The 16,323-nt window shown below is 45.8% G+C and overlaps 1 protein-coding gene across 1 annotated transcript in view; it reads right to left on the reverse strand.

Moving 5' to 3' along the window:
• The window catches only part of LOC141154419 (uncharacterized), a 50,499-nt gene extending 37,034 nt beyond the window's left edge, over nucleotides 1-13,465 (reverse strand). Inside the window, exons 1-2 of the mRNA XM_073640768.1 lie at nucleotides 12,851-13,465; nucleotides 11,666-12,639 (exon numbers count right to left, since the gene is read on the reverse strand). Coding sequence (XP_073496869.1) covers nucleotides 11,666-12,639; nucleotides 12,851-13,052 — 1,176 coding nt within the window. The 5' untranslated portion in view covers nucleotides 13,053-13,465. The remainder of the gene's footprint in view (nucleotides 1-11,665; nucleotides 12,640-12,850) is intronic.
• Between the last annotated feature and the right edge of the window lie 2,858 nt (nucleotides 13,466-16,323).

Genomic DNA, 16,323 nt, shown 5'->3' on the forward strand with positions numbered 1-16,323 from the left:
GAGATACGTGGAAGGAGTTGGGAATCCGAATGGTGGCCGGGAGTTTTAACTTGGAGGCCACTGGGTTAATTTGCTTGAGGACTTCAAATGGGCCGATGAACCGTGGACCCAACTTATAGGAGGGTATTTTGAGATGAACATGTTTGGAGGAGAGCCAAACCTTGTCTCCCGGATGGAATTGAGGTGGGTCCAGACGTCTCTTATCAGCATGCTTCTTCATCCGCTCGGAGGATTGGAGAAGTGCGGATCTAGTGTCCTCCCAAATAGTGAAAAAATCGCTGACCAGAGACTCAGCGGCCGGGTTGTCCACAGAAGCGGAAACGGGAAACGGAATCCGGGGATGTTGACCATAGACCACAAAGAACGGGGACTTGGAAGAAGATTCGCTCTCATGGTTGTTGTAGGAGAACTCGGCCCATGGTAGGAGCTCCACCCAATCGAAATGGTGAGCGCTGACAAAGTGCCGGAGGTAGCTGGTAAGGATCTGGTTGATACGCTCCACTTGGCCATTGGACTGTGGATGGTAAGCAGAGGAGAAATCCAGGGTGACATCCAGCAGCCTACACGTAGCTCTCCAGAAGCGCAAAGTGAACTGGACCCCTCGATCAGACACAATGTGGAGGGGTAGGCCGTGGAGACGAAAGATGTGATGGATGAAGTCCTTAGCCAGCACAGATGCAGATGGGAGACCAGGCAGAGGGACGAAGTGGGCCATTTTAGAAAAGCGGTCAGCGACCACCCAAATGACCGTACAACCGGCAGAAACAAGGAGATCAGTAATAAAGTCCATAGCAATGTGTTGCCACGGGGCAGCAGGTACAGGAAGAGGCAGGAGACGGCCGGCAGGAAGATGTCTGGGAACCTTGTTGTGGGCACAGGACGAACAGGCCGTGACGAAGTCTACCGCATCCTGCGCAGGGTAGGCCACCAGTAATGCCGGGTAATGAGCAGGAAAGTCTTCTTCTGGCCAGCATGGCCGGCTAATTTGGATGAATGACCCCAGTGGAGAACCTTCTTACGATCCGGAACCGCTACAAACGTCTTACCGGGTGGGAGACGAGACAGATCCAAGGGGGCCACATTCATCACTTTGGAGGGATCGATGATATACATAGGCTCCTCCTCTTGATCAGAAGACAGAAAGGATTGGGATAAGGCGTCTGCTTTAACGTTCTTGTCCGCCGGGCGGTAATCTAGGGTAAAGTTAAAGCGGTTGAAGAACAAAGACCACCGGGCCTGACGCGGATTGAGCCTTTGGGCATTCTGAAGATAAGCCAAGTTTTTGTGGTCAGTATAGATGACCACCGGGTGCAGAGTCCCCTCGAGCAGATAACGCCACTCCTGCAGTGCCAATTTGATGGCTAGCAGTTCTCGGGCTCCTATGGAGTAGTTGCGCTCAGACGAGGAGAAGAGCTTGGAGAAGAAGCCGCAGGTTACCATTCTCCCGGATGGAGATTTCTGGGTGAGCACCGCTCCAGCTCCGGAGGAGGAAGCATCAACCTCCAGAAAGAACTGTTTGTTGCTATCCGGGCGGTGCAGCACAGGGGCAGAAGAGAAGGATTGTTTTAAGGAGAGGAAGGCCTCCTCCGCTTCGGATGGCCATTCCTTAGGATTTGCTCCCTTTCAGGTAAGCGCAGAGATGGGAGCAGTCCGGGAAGAGAAATGTGGGATGAAGAGACGGTAATAGTTGGCGAAGCCCAGGAATCGCTGAATCGCCTTCAACCCCTCCGGACGGGGCCACTTTAAGACGGCAGAGACCTTCTCAGGATCCATCCGTAGACCAGTCTTAGAGATAATATAACCCAGGAACGGAAGAGAGGACTACTCGAAGAGGCACTTCTCAAAATTTGCATATAGGTGATTCTGCCTGAGCCTAAGCAGGACCTGATGAACATCCCTCCGATGTGTGGGAAGATCTGGAGAGAAGACCAAGATGTCATCCAGGTACACCACCACGCAAGAATATAAGAGGTCACGGAAGATGTCATTAACTAATTCTTGGAAGATGGCGGGAGCATTGCAGAGACCAAAGGGCATCACACGGTATTCATAGTGACCGTCCCGGGTATTGAATGCAGTCTACCACTCGTCTCCTTGGCAGATCCGGACCAGGTTATACGCCCCACGAAGATTGAGCTTGGTGAAGATCTTCGCGCCTTTAAGGCGGTCGAACAGCTCAGAGATGAGCTGCAGGGGGTATTTGCTTTTGACAGTGATTTGGTTGAATCCTCTATAATCGATACATGGACGTAGTGAACCGTCTTTCTTTTTAACGAAGAAGAATCCGGCTCCAGCCGGGGAGTAAGATTTCCGGATGAATCCCCTAGCCAGATTTTCTTCGATGTACTCCGACATGGCCCGGGTTTCGGCCAATGACAACGGGTAGATACGTCCACGGGGTGGAGTGGCACCGGGTATCAGGTCGATAGGGCAATCATATGGCCTATGGGGTGGCAGAGTCTCTGCCTCCTTCTTGTCGAAGACATCAGCATAGGACCAGTAGGGTGCCGGTAGACTGGGTAAATTAGTCGGAGTAGATGGGGGTCGAGCCGGGCGCACCGGAATCAAACAGGTCTCATGGCAATCCTGCCCCCAACGGAGCACCTCACTGGATTGCCAATTCAGAACAGGTTCATGTTTCTGTAGCCAGGGTAGACCTAGCAAAAGGGGGTGAGAGAGTCTGGAAAGCACATGGAAGGAGATCCTCTCTGAGTGCAGAATTCCCACCTGCAGGGTTACGGCCTCTGTGACGAGCAAGATGGTCACCGGAAGGAGCCTTCCATCCACGGAAGCGACTGCCAATGGTTCAGCCAGAGGTTTGGTAGGAATCTGATACTTCTCTACAAGGGATTGGGATATGAGATTCCCAGGGGCTCTGGAATCCAGATGTGCGGTTTCAAAGAAACAGTTCTCTCCACAGGAAATAGAGACGGATAAAGTCAAAGACGGAGAGGACTTACTTTTGCCTAGGACGACCTCTCCGAGCGGTCCTAGACACTGGAGTTTCCTGGCTTCACCGGGCAGGAACGGATCAGGTGCTCCTTACTACCACAGTAGAAACAGCTCCCCTCGGCTCGGCGTGTCTCTTGGCGAGATTTGACCATCTTGGTCTGGTCGATCTGCATAGGTTCGGGCGAGCGTGCCTGGGGAGTTGCTGATTGGGAAGCCGGTTTCTGGAAAACAGGAGCAAGACGAGGAAATCTTCTCTCCCGGGTAGTCTCCTTAGCACGTTTTAGGAAACGAATGTCAATCCGGATTGCTAGTGACACCAGGTCATCCAGGGTGGTAGGAATGTCCCGGCCGGCTAACTCGTCCTTAATCCGACCAGAAAGACCCTCCCAGAAGATGGACACCAGGGCCTCGTTGTCCCAGGCAAGCTCAGAAGTGAGGGTACGGAACCGTATGGCATATTGGCCCACGGTGAGACTTCCTTGGCGGAGACGTAGCAGAGAGGAGGCAGAAGAGGATTTTTGTCCTGGTTCATCGAAGTCTTTCCGGAAAGCAGCGAGGAAAGACGATAGATCGGACACCAGGGGATCCCCTATCTCCCACAGGGGATTTAGCCATGCCAGTGCTTCTCCAGTGAGATGGGACATGATGAATGCCACCTTGGCCCGGTCGGAGATGAACTGGTGTGCCAAGAGTTCAAAGTGCAGGGTGCACTGGTTTATGAAACCCCGAGCTAAAGCGGGGTTGCCAGCAAAACGTGGAGGTGCCGAGAGCCGGGGTCCATAGCCGGACGCCATAATAGGACTGGGTTGCGGTGCCGCGGGATCAGGCGTCGCTTGACCAGAGACTGACAGAGACGGGTGGGACAATGCGCCTAGACGAGAGATAACAGACCGCAGAAAGGACAGGACCGACTCCTGTTGAACTCTCTGACATAAGACCTCCTGGCGTAGGTCGAAGAATGCGGGGGTCTGGGGGCCACCGGGTTCCATTGCCCGTGCAAACTGTTATGGATTCGGGTGGTGGAACCTCTGTGCTGCGGTGCAAGGAGGGACCAGAGGGACGTAACTAGGTATCAACTCGGACCGACCAAGGCCGTACGGCGGCTCAATCGACTCCGTGATCAGGGAAGGACCGTGCAGAGGGACCAGGTGCTACTCTGGGGACCGACCTTGTATGACAGCAGGTGACTCCAATGGGTCAGAAGGCAGAGACTGACCGGTACAGCAGATGAGCACGGCAGGCAGGCTGACGAGAGATCCGGGCAGACGGGCTGGCAGACACGGCAGGAAACTAGCAGGAGCCTCTAGGTAGGCTGTCAGGTATACACGGCAGGTGCAGGCAGGAGCCTCTAGGTAGGCTGTCTGGTGGTCACGGCAAGTGACAGGCAGGAGCTTCCAGGTAGGCTGTCAGGTATACACGGCAGGTGCAGGCAGGAGCCTCTAGGTAGGCTGTCAGGTGGTCACGGCAAGTGACAGGCAGGGGCCTCTATGTAGGCTGTCAGGTGGTCACGGCAAGTGACGGGCAGGAGCCTCTAGGTAGGCTGTCAGGTATACACAGCAGGTGCAGGCAGGAGCCTTCAGGTAACAGGCAAGTTCTCCAAGTAGACAGGCTAGCCTAGCCCATAGACAGACTGGCGGGTTTCACCGGAGGCAGACCGTCGGGCTGGAGAGTGTCCTTGGCAGGCGGAGACAGGTAGCAGGTGGAGGCTTCGGATAAGCGGACTGGCCAAGCCCATAGGGAGACTAGCGGACTGGGCTGTAAGCAGACTGTCGGGCTGGACTGGTAATCAGGCTGGCAGACTGAACTGATAGTCAGACGGACTAGACTGGTAGTCAGAGAGGCAGCGGGACCTGTGGGCTGAAGCAGAGTTAGCATACAGAGCAACAACCTTGCACGGGCACCTTGTTAGAACCTTGCTGTTAGGTTTTTTTTCCTTTGCTGGTCACATGACCTTGTTGGCCTATTTAGTCCTGCTCCGCCCTTCTGGCTTTGCTGGACTTCATTGTATATCTACTTTCTAGCTAGCCTGTGCTCTGTATCTAGCTCTGTTAGTTTGCTTGGTCTACGGACCTCTATGTTCTATCTATTTTGTTTGTTCGTCTGTCTGCTACTATTTCTGTTAGGAGGTGTCCCATATTCCTCCCAGTCCTTAGTACTTGTAGGGATTCCCTCCCCACATCTATAGGTCTCCGTACAGACTAGATTAGGACTTTAGCAGGTCTGATCGCAGGATCAGGTTCCCTGTTACATCGTAGGGATTCAGCTGAGTCCTATAGTAGGGACAGATCTCCTCTCTTTCCTTAGCTTTGGTAGCAGAACATAACAGTAAGTCCAGCCAGCAAATTCTCTAAGGAAAGATTTTTCTGTTCCATCATGGTGTCGGTTCAGGATTTGGCTCATCGCCTGCAGGGACTCTCTCTGGAGGTGGCCGAGCTCCGTCAGCACGTGAGTAACTGTCCTGGAGCACATTTCTTGGAGCCTAAGGTATGTTTGCCGGATTTATTTTTTGGTGAACACCGAGAATTTTTTTCATTTAAAAATGCTTGCTTATTGTATTTTCGTTTGAGACCTAAGTCCTCTGGGGATGAATCCCAGCGCGTAGGGTTCATAATGTCACTTTTGCGCAAAGAGCCTCAGGAGTGGGCCTTTTCTTTGCAACCTCGTGATTCATGCTTCAGATCAGTGGATAGTTTTTTTTCTGCTTTGGGACTATTATATGATGATCCTGACCGTGTCGCATCAGCTGAGACTGAGTTGAGACGTTTAAAACAAGGATCAGGTAATGTTGAAAAATATTGTACTCATTTCCGTCGTTGGTCGACTCAAACAGGGTGGAACGATTCTGCTCTGAAAAGTCTATTTCTTGCTGGGCTCAGTGAAAGGGTTAAAGACCTGCTAATTGCTTATCCTACACCTGAGGATTTGCAACAGGCTATGCAATTAGCTATACGGGTGGATAGAAGACTGCGTGCTAGGGTTAATGAGAGCAAATCCTCTGCTATGTCAGTTTCTGGTTATGATAATGTGTGTACTAACAGTGGTGAACCGATGGAGATTGGATCGGTGGCACCTCGCTCTCAAGAAAAAGACCGTCGTTTTTCGGAAGGCTTGTGTTTCTATTGCGGAAAATCTGGTCATTTGATTAAAGGCTGTGAGCTTCGTATGAAGAAAGAAAACAAAAATGGTCAGTCACGCCCGTATTGCCTGTTTAAATTCCAAGGGTATATTTTTAGCTGCTTCCACGATTGCTCAGGAAAAATTAATGGAATTTCGGGTGTTTGTTGATTGCGGGTCTACACTGAATGTAATTGATGGGGGATTCATGGAAAAACTCAATTTAAAACCTGAACCTTTATCATCCCCCATTGCTGTGGTTTCTGTGGATGGTTCCCCTTTGAAGAATATTACTCTCAAGGTCAGTGAATTTCCTCTCACTATTAATGGTGTTCACCATGAGAAATTGGATTTGGTAGTGTTGAATAACTTGCCTTCTCCAGTAATATTGGGTTTGCCCTGGTTAAAATTTCACAATCCTGTACTGGATTGGTCTACCAGTGAAATTAAATCCTGGAGCCATAAATGTTATGACAAGTGTTGTAATGGGCGTATTGCAGCTGTGGATAGGGGAGAATTGCCTGTTCCTATTCAGGATTTTTGGAGAGTTTTTTCTGAGAAAGAATCGCAGGTTTTGCCTCCCCATAGAGACTATGATTGTTCTATTGAATTTGTCCCTGGAGCGACTCTTCCTAAGAGTCGTTTATTTAACCTTACTATTCCTGAGAGGAAGGCTTTGGAGGAATACATACAGACAAGCTTGGCCGCCGGTCACATTAGGCCCTCTAAGTCTCCTGTGGCGGTTGGATTTTTTTTTGTAAAAAAAAAGGACGGCGGTTTACGTCCTTGTCTGGATTTTCGTGAGATTAACAAAATTACGGTACGCAATCCTTACCCACTGCCATTGATTCCTGATCTGTTTAACCAGTTATTGGGGGCCAAGTGGTTCTCTAAAATTGACCTTAAGGGGGCATACAATCTGTTGCGCATGAAGGAGGGTGATGAATGGAAGACTGCTTTTAACACTCCTGTGGGTCATTTTGAGAATCTGGTTATGCCTTTTGGTCTTACTAATGCTCCTGCATTTTTTCAGAATCTGATTAATGACATCCTTAGACCTTTGATCGGTAAAAATGTGGTTGTGTATTTGGATGACATTTTGATTTATTCGCCAGATCTGGAGTCTCATTGGCGGAGCGTGCGTGAGGTATTACAGTTATTAATGGACAATTCGCTTTTTGCTAAGCTGGAGAAATGTGAGTTCGCTGTACAGAGAATTAGTTTTTTGGGCTACATTATCTCCAGCAAAGGTTTTGAGATGGATCCGGTTAAGGTTCAGGCTGTGCAGGAATGGCCTAGGCCTATTGGTTTGAAATCGATACAGAGGTTTTTGGGTTTTGCCAATTACTATAGAAAGTTCATAAAAAATGTTTCTAGTATTGTCAAACCTCTGACTGATCTCACCAGAAAAGGTGCTGATGCGGTTCAGTGGTCTTCTGAGGCCATTGAAGCTTTTGTGTATCTCAAGGAGAGGTTCACCTCTGCTCCCATCCTTATGCAGCCTGATGTTACTAGGCCGTTTTTGGTTGAGGTTGATGCTTCCTCTGTGGGGGTTGGCGCAGTATTGTCTCAGGATAGCGGGGATGGATTACATCCCTGTGCCTTTTTTTCAAAAAAATTTTCGGAGACTGAATTGAATTACGATATTGGTAATCGGGAATTATTGGCTATTAAACTCGCATTTGAACACTGGCGCCACTTCTTGGAAGGTGCGGAATTTCCCGTTCAGGTTCTTACGGATCATAAAAATCTGATATATCTTGATGCTGCCAAGCGCCTGAATGCCCGTCAGGCTAGGTGGGCACTGTTTTTCTCGCGGTTTAATTTCTCCGTTACTTACATCCCTGGTACTAAGAATGTTAAGGCGGATGCCTTGTCTCGCAGTTTTTCTCCCATAGTCGGTGCTGAGAAAGAGGAAAACATTTTACAAGAAGGTGTTGTGATAGCTGCTTTAGACTCCGTTTTGGAAGATGAGATTCTTAAAGCTCAGGAGAATGCCCCATCTAACACTCCTCATGGGAGGTTGTTTGTGCCTGGGACCTTTAGGAGAGATTTGTTTGTTGAGTGTCACGAATCTCGGTTGGCAGGTCATCCCGGAATCTCTGAGACCAAGAGACTGGTGGGTCGCAGTTTTTGGTGGCCTGGATGGCAGAAGGAAGTCATTAAGTGGGTGCGCCAATGTACTATATGTGCTAGATCTAAGTCCTCACATACTCCTGCTGCGGGGTTGCTTTGTCCTTTGGAGGTCCCCAGTGCTCCTTGGACACATTTGGCTATGGACTTTATAACTGACCTTCCCCCCTCTGAGGGTTTTACTGTCATCTGGGTGGTCGTGGACCGTTTTAGCAAGATGTGTCACTTGGTTCCCTTCGTCAAACTGCCCTGCGCTAAAACTCTCGCTAAGGCCTTTGTCAAGGAAATTGTCAGACTTCATGGCGTTCCTACTGACATTGTTTCTGATAGGGGTCCTCAGTTCGTGGCTCGTTTTTGGCGTGCCTTTTGTGACAGGTTGGGAATTCATTTGTCGTTTTCGTCCGGATATCATCCTGAATCTAATGGCCAGACAGAAAGGAAAAACCAGGATGTTGAGCAGTTCTTGCGTTGTTTTGTGGCAGACAATCAAGAGGGGTGGTCTGAGTTTCTGCCACTTGCCGAATTTGCTCTGAACAATCATACATCTTCTTCTGCTGGTTGTTCGCCTTTTTTTTGTTGTTCTGGGAGACATCCGTCGTTTGGGTCGTTCTCCAAGTTGGGATCTGCCGTGCCTGAGGAGGAGAATTTTTCCGGTGATTTGGAAAGAGTTTGGACGGATGTGCGTGGTAATCTTCAGGAGGCCAACAGAAAATCTAAAGACTACTTTGATAGGAAACGACAGGAGGTTTTGTTCGCTGTTGGTGACATGGTTTGGTTGTCCTCTAGGAATCTGCGGTTGAGGATTCCTTCTAAGAAATTGGGTCCCAAGTTTGTAGGGCCCTTTAAGGTGCTTCAGGTTGTCAACCAATCTGCTGTTAGGTTGGAGGTTCCTACCTCCTGGAGAATTAATCCGGTCTTTCATGTCTCTCTGTTAAAAAAAGCTGTTGTGTCGGATGGTGACGCCTCTGCCTCTGTTCCTCCGGTGGTGGAGGACGGGGAATATGAAATTTCTCGCATCCTTGACTCTAGACGGTATAGAGGTAGTTTGCAGTATCTTGTGGCCTGGAAAGGTTTCGGACCCGAGGATAACTCTTGGGTGAGGTCAGATGATGTTTCCGCGTCCAGACTTATCAGAGCGTTCCACAGGAGATTTCCTGATAAGCCTGGTCCTAGGGGATCCGGAGGATCCTCTTAGAAGGGGGGGTACTGTTAGAACCTTGCTGTTAGGTTTTTTTTCCTTTGCTGGTCACATGACCTTGTTGGCTTATTTAGTCCTGCTCCGCCCTTCTGGCTTTGCTGGACTTCATTGTATATCTACTTTCTAGCTAGCCTGTGCTCTGTATCTAGCTCTGTTAGTTTGCTTGGTCTACGGACCTCTATGTTCTATCTATTTTGTTTGTTCGTCTGTCTGCTACTATTTCTGTTAGGAGGTGTCCCATATTCCTCCCAGTCCTTAGTACTTGTAGGGATTCCCTCCCCACATCTATAGGTCTCCGTACAGACTAGATTAGGACTTTAGCAGGTCTGATCGCAGGATCAGGTTCCCTGTTACATCGTAGGGATTCAGCTGAGTCCTATAGTAGGGACAGATCTCCTCTCTTTCCTTAGCTTTGGTAGCAGAACATAACACACCTCCATATTGGAGGAGGTGCCTTTTATAGGGGAAGTCCTCCTGCCATTGGCCGGGGACTTTTTAGGACGGCGCGCGCGGCCCCTTTAAGAGGGCGGGAGCGCGCGCGTGCCCTAAGCACAGGGCCAGGGAAGCTGCGTGCATCGGCAGCAGCTGCAGGGAGGCCTGAAGACGCCGGAGCAGGACTGCGGCGGTAAGGGGGACGGCGTCTCTGCCGAGCTGGAGGCAGAGATGCCGATGCTACACATGCTCATACGTTCCTCACCCTATCACCTCCAAGACTTCTCCCAAGCATCGCCATCCTCTGGAATTCTGTGCTCCAACATGTCCATTTGTCTTGCACATTCAGAATCTTCAAACAGAACTTGTAAAATAATCTCTTCAAGAAAGCCTAAAGCTTTCAATGAAACTGCTGTCTAGTCAGTACCACTGAAGCTGTTGCAACCTGTAGAGGTAAGTGCCCCATATATATATATATATTTTTATTTTTATTTTTTTTTTTTTTCTGTATTTTCTTGACTATGAAAATTGTACATTCTCACTGAAGGCATCAAAACTATGAATTAACACATGTTGAATTATATACTTAACAAAAAAGTGTGACACGACTGAAAATATGTCTTATATTCTAGGTTCTTCAAAGTAGCCAACTTTTGCTTTGATGACTGCTTTGCACACTCTTGGCATTCTCTTGATGAGCATCAAGTGGTAGCAGGGTGGATTTGATTTAAATCTAACTGATTTAAATCACGATTTAAATCACGATTTAAATCACTAGTCAGTAAGGCTTGATTTAAATCAGTGATTTAAATCAAAGTTTCTACCTAAACTAGTTCTTGCTACTTTAACATGCAAGTAGATGAAGATTTTTAGAATCACTTTTTATATTACTTTTTTCTCCCCAGTTTAATGGGTTAATCATTCATATTTGGACACCACTGTTCTGTTGTACTTAGGAAGGAGAAAAATAATCCTGACCTTAATAACAATTTAAATAGATTTATTCAACTGAAACAATAACAACATTACAGCATAAGTTATTTGCTTAAACAAACATCCATGTTTGTTAACTAATTTGGCTAAACAAAATATATATATATTTTAAGAAACTTAGACTGTCAGCCCAGCCGACACATGAAAAACTTAAATACTGCTGTCCCTGCTGTCCTCTGTAGCTCACTCGTCGTCATCTTCATCATCATCTTCTTCTTTGTTCCTATTCATAATCTGGAAAAGAAAAACAAGCTTCCCTGCTTTATTGGGTCCCAACCGATTTCTCAATTTAGAATGAATGAGTCCAAAGGAAGAGAATATTCTTTCAACGCCTGCAGAAGAAGCTACTGCTGTTAAAAGTGAAATCATTACTTGAACAGTCTCTAAATCCAAGCGCTTAAGTGACTTCCACCAGTTTACTGGTGTGACCTTCCTTAAAATATCTTCAGCAAACATATATTTCTTGAATGGTTCCCCCTTAGCTCTGAAGTTTATTATAGTTGGCATTAAAGATGGATGCTTGCTGGATACCCATGTCATAGCTAACTCCTCTTCCTCAGCACTTAGGTTTTGACCCTGATATTGGATATTGACAATATTTGCCAAAAAATTAGCTGGAGTCAGTGCTTGTCCCATTCGTTTGTTTACTGCTTGTAATTTAATTCTGTCCATGTGTAGTTCTGTTTTTAAGTGTTCACTCAGTTCCTTCCAAATTTCAACAGCATCCGCAATAAAACAGCTATTTTTCTGTATTTTGTTTAAAGCTTGAGAGATGGGTTTCAGGAAGCTCAGCATATGTTCAACATTTCTCTTAAGCCCAATGTTGAGGATTTTGGCCGTGACAGTGCCATCTATTTTATCTCGATTTTCTTCACAAAGTGTCATCAGAATAGGCCAGTTTTTAATATACTGCTCAAAACAGTCCACCACAGAGTTCCATCTAACATCTTGTGGGAGCGTTAGCTTGGTTCCACCCATCCTTTTCAGAGCTGCTGCAGCAAAATAATTATTACGGAAGTATTTAGCAATTTCAACAACATTAGCCTTTATTTCTGGAACACTTAAGTCTTTGGCTAAGAGGTGCAGCAAATGAGCACTGCAACCATATGTTATTAGCAGCTTTGTATTCCCTCCCTGCTCTTCTAAATTTCTTCTCATCTTGGATACGTTTGCAGCATTGTCAGTGACCAAACTGCGTACTAGACATTTGAATTTTTGTTCACATGTTGTTATAGCTTTTACTGCCACTTCTTGTAAGTATTCTGCTGTGTGTGCATTTCCTGACGTATCAGTTGTTTGTGCAAGGAAGACTTTACCTTCTTCTATTGTTATACAAGCACATGCAATAGGATCATTGTGGACATTACTCCACCCATCAATACTTAGGTTAACAATTTTACCCTCCAGAGCTGTTGCACATTGCTCCATTTCTCTGTCATACACTTGATCCAGCAGTTTCCCTGCAACATCAGCTCTGCTGGGTGGACTGTATCCAGGTCTCAGTGACTGAACCATATTAATGAAATGTGGGTTCTCAGTCAGACGGAAAGAAGAGTTCGTTGCATAAATAAACTGGGCAATTTTTTCATCAATCAACTCTTTTTCTAATCTGCTAATTCTTATCACAAACCTATCTATGGTGGTTCCAGAAGGTAAAGGTTTTTTCTTCCTTTTGGGTGATGGTGATATGTGGCTGTGGGTGTCTGATGATGATGCTGCTGCTAATGAAGCACTATCCTGGATGGATAACTCTGAAACTGTAGAACAGGATGATGGTGATCTTGGAGGTGGATAGTTTCCAGAATCCATGAATTCCCCTAAACAAAAAAAGTCAATGCTGTTATTTTATTGTTTATACAATTTCTGCTTATTGTACACAACACATCACTGCCCCTGCCCCAAAAGGAATATTTGTTTTTCTTCATAACTGTACCAAATGACGGTAACATGCAGTAATAATAAGAAATATAATTTTTCTCACACATGACAGTTCAGTCTTTAGAAATAGGATTCAATAAAAATGTTTACCAACAGATCCTGCCTGTTCAGAAGTGTTTCTTTGGTCATCTTCATCACCGCACTTCTCATGATGTTGCCTCATTCGCGCCACCAGGCCTTGCATCTCTTTGTTGCATCGTTTGCATTTTGCACGCATGCCTGCCTTACCGATAGGCGAAGGAGCTTCATTAAAATATTCCCAAACTGGGTCTCTTTTACGGCCTGCTGCCATTATAAGGAAAGAATGTAATAAACCTCAGATCGTACACACAAACAGATCCAGACTTGTCTGTCTGTGGCTATGCTGCAGTATTGTGCTCAAAGTTTCACTTTCATTTTCTTGTCTGCTTGCCCTTCCTCCTCCTCACACTTAGATTCACATTCTTCTTGTGTTGTGCATATCTATTCCACTCCAAACAATCAGAAACATATTGTCTAACTTCTTGGACTTGGCACTGAAGGGGTTGATTCTGTATTCATAGGTTTGTAGAACAATAGGATTAAGGTCTTTTTCTCAACTCTGTTCATGTTGTAACATTTTTGCCGTGAAGAAGAGGCTGGGACCTCTGCGGAGTCAAATTCAGTTTTGAGAACTGCGTAAGTAAAGCGAGCGTCTGTGATAATATAGGAGAGAAACTGCCCACTAATCCTTCAGAAACCTCTGGAAGAGCATGGCATTGTGAATGTTACACATATACAGCCTTTATTCTACTGAGTTAAACAACTCAGCTTTATCTCATGATGGAAGAACCTTTGGATGGTAAAATATTTTCCTCAAAAAGCAGTTTATTGAAAAAAATCAGATTTAAATAAAAAAAATCCGATTTAAATAAAAAAAAATCTGATTTAAATCAAAAAAATCGGATTTTTTTGATTTTTTTAAAAAAAACATTGATTTTTATCCACCCTGAGTGGTAGTCACCGGAAATAGTCTTCAAACAATCTTAAACGAGTTCCCAGAGATGCTTAGCACTTGTTGGCCCTTTTGCCTTCACTCTGCGGTCCAGCTGACCCCAAACCATCTCGATTAAGTTCAGGTCTGGTGACTGTGGAGGCCAAGTCTTCTGGCGTAGCACCCCATCACTCTCCTTCTTGGTCAAATAGCCCTTACACAGCCTGGAGGTGTGTTTGGGGTCATTGTCCTGTTGAAAAATAAATGATGGTCCAACTAAACGCAAACCGGATGGAATAGCATGTCGCTGCAAGATGCTGTGGTAGCCATGCTGGTTCAGTATGCCTTCAATTTTGAATAAATCCCCAACAGTGTCACCAGCAAAGCACCCCCACACCATCACACCTCCTCCTCCATGCTTCACGGTGGGAACCAGGCATGTAGAGTCCATCCGTTCACCTTTTCTGCGTCGCACAAAGACACGGTGGTTGAAAGATCTCAAATTTGGACTCATCAGACCAAAGCACAGATTTCCACTGGTCTAATGTCCATTCCTTGTGTTCTTTAGCCCAAACAAGTCTCTTCTGCTTGTTGCCTGTCTTTAGCAGTGGTTTCCTAGCAACTATTTTACCATGAAGGCCTGCTGCACAAAGTCTCCTCTTAACAGTTGTTGAAGAGATGTGTCTGCTGCTAGAACTCTGTGTGGCATTGACCTGGTCTCTAACCTGAGCTGCTGTTAACCTGTGATTTCAAAGGCTGGTGACTCGGATAAACTTATCCTCAGAAGCAGAGGTGACTCTTGGTCTTCCTTTCCTGGGGTGGTCCTCATGTGAGCCAGTTTCTTCTGCACAACACAACTGATGGTCCCAACCTCATTTATAAGCCAAGAAATCCCACTTATTAAACCTGACAGGGCATGCCTGTGAAGTGAAAACCATTTCCAGTGACTACCTCTTGAAGCTCATCAAGAGAATGCCAAGAGTGTACAAAGCAGTCATCAAAGCAAAAGGTGGCTACTTTGAAGAACCTAGAATATAAGACATATTTTCAGTTGTTTCACACTTTTTTTGTTAAGTATATAATTCCACATGTGTTAATTCATAGTTTTGATGCCTACAGTGTGAATGTACAATTTTCATAGTGATGAAAATACAGAAAAATCTTTAAATGAGAATGTGTGTCCAAACTTTTGGTCTGTACTGTATATAATCCCCCTACATGAATACCACATGAATAATGCCCCCACTGATATAATTCCCCATACATAAAACAACACTAAGTTGTATATTAATTGTTGCTAGTTAAAGCTGGCATCAATAATTAATATCAGACCTCAATAGAGGTGTAGGAGTCCCTTTAATATTTTGTCAGGAATTCCCCCTATTTCACCACCCCCCCCCCGACCTACTATCTTTCCCATTACCCTGTAGACTATAAGCCAAGCAGAGTCTTCTCCCCCTGTGTACGAGTTTGTCACTGTTAGTTTGGTCATTGTAATTTATATTTGTGTTTTGTATGTTGACTCTTTTCACATGTGCATCACCATGGAATCAATGGTGGTTTAAAAATAAATAAATAATAATTATAGTGGTAGCAGAAGACTGTAAAATAGAGTCATAAAATTTACTTTTAAGTTGCAGTTCAAATAGTAAAAGGGGTTGGTCACTACTTTACAAGTCCCTTTCATGTAAACTGAATGCTACTGCAAAGTACTTCACTAAATACCTGGCAAATCCTTCTGTAATCTGAGTTTTTCTTTTGGTCAGATATCTCTGGAAGAGAATCTCCTGGCTTCCAGTGATGTCATGTCATGTTCTCCCTCAGTTCCAGGCTCTGGAAACTGACAGATGGGCAGGACTTGCCATACCTGGTTGGACACAGATTGCCATGCAGATGGGCAGGACTTGCTGCATGGTTGAGCTGGCCTTTCTATTTGGGTGGGCAAGGCCGCATTCAGCAGAGCTCACTCAGTTTCTGTGAATGCTGCTGATTCAGACTCAGCTCTCCCTGCATACCTAGCTCTCCCTTGCCTCTGTATGTATATAGCAGGATGTATAAACATGTACAAACACTGATGCATACCCTGAGTAATACAGTCTGCTGTATTCCTTTTATAATATGAATACATTCAATATACATTCACATTCTTATATCTGCCCATTCATCCATCGATTGATCCATCCCATCATCCATGTCATAGAATCATAGAATGTTAGAGTTGGAAGGGACCTCCAGGGTCATTGTGTCCAACCATCTGCTCAATGCAGGATGCACTAAACCATCTCAGACAGATGTCTGTCCAGCCCCTGTTTGAAGACTTCCATTGAAGGAGAACTCACCACCTCTCGTGGCAGACTGTTCCACTCATTGATCACCCTTACTGACAAAAAGTTTTTTCTAATATCTATTCTGTATCTTCTCCCTTTCAGTTTAATTCCATTGCTTCTTGTGTTTCCAAGTCCATATGAAAATAAGAATGATACCTCTACACTATGACCTCCCTTCAGATATTTGTAGACAACTATTAAGTCTCCCTTAGCCTTCTTTTTTGCAAGCTAAATATTCTCAGATCCTTTAACCGTTCCTCGTATGCCTTAGTTTGCAGTCAGTA

The sequence above is a fragment of the Phyllobates terribilis genome, unplaced genomic scaffold (assembly GCF_046119375.1).
Source record: "Phyllobates terribilis strain yellow unplaced genomic scaffold, ASM4611937v1 Scaffold_1__5_contigs__length_1240528914, whole genome shotgun sequence".
NCBI classification, from domain to species: Eukaryota; Metazoa; Chordata; class Amphibia; order Anura; family Dendrobatidae; genus Phyllobates; species Phyllobates terribilis.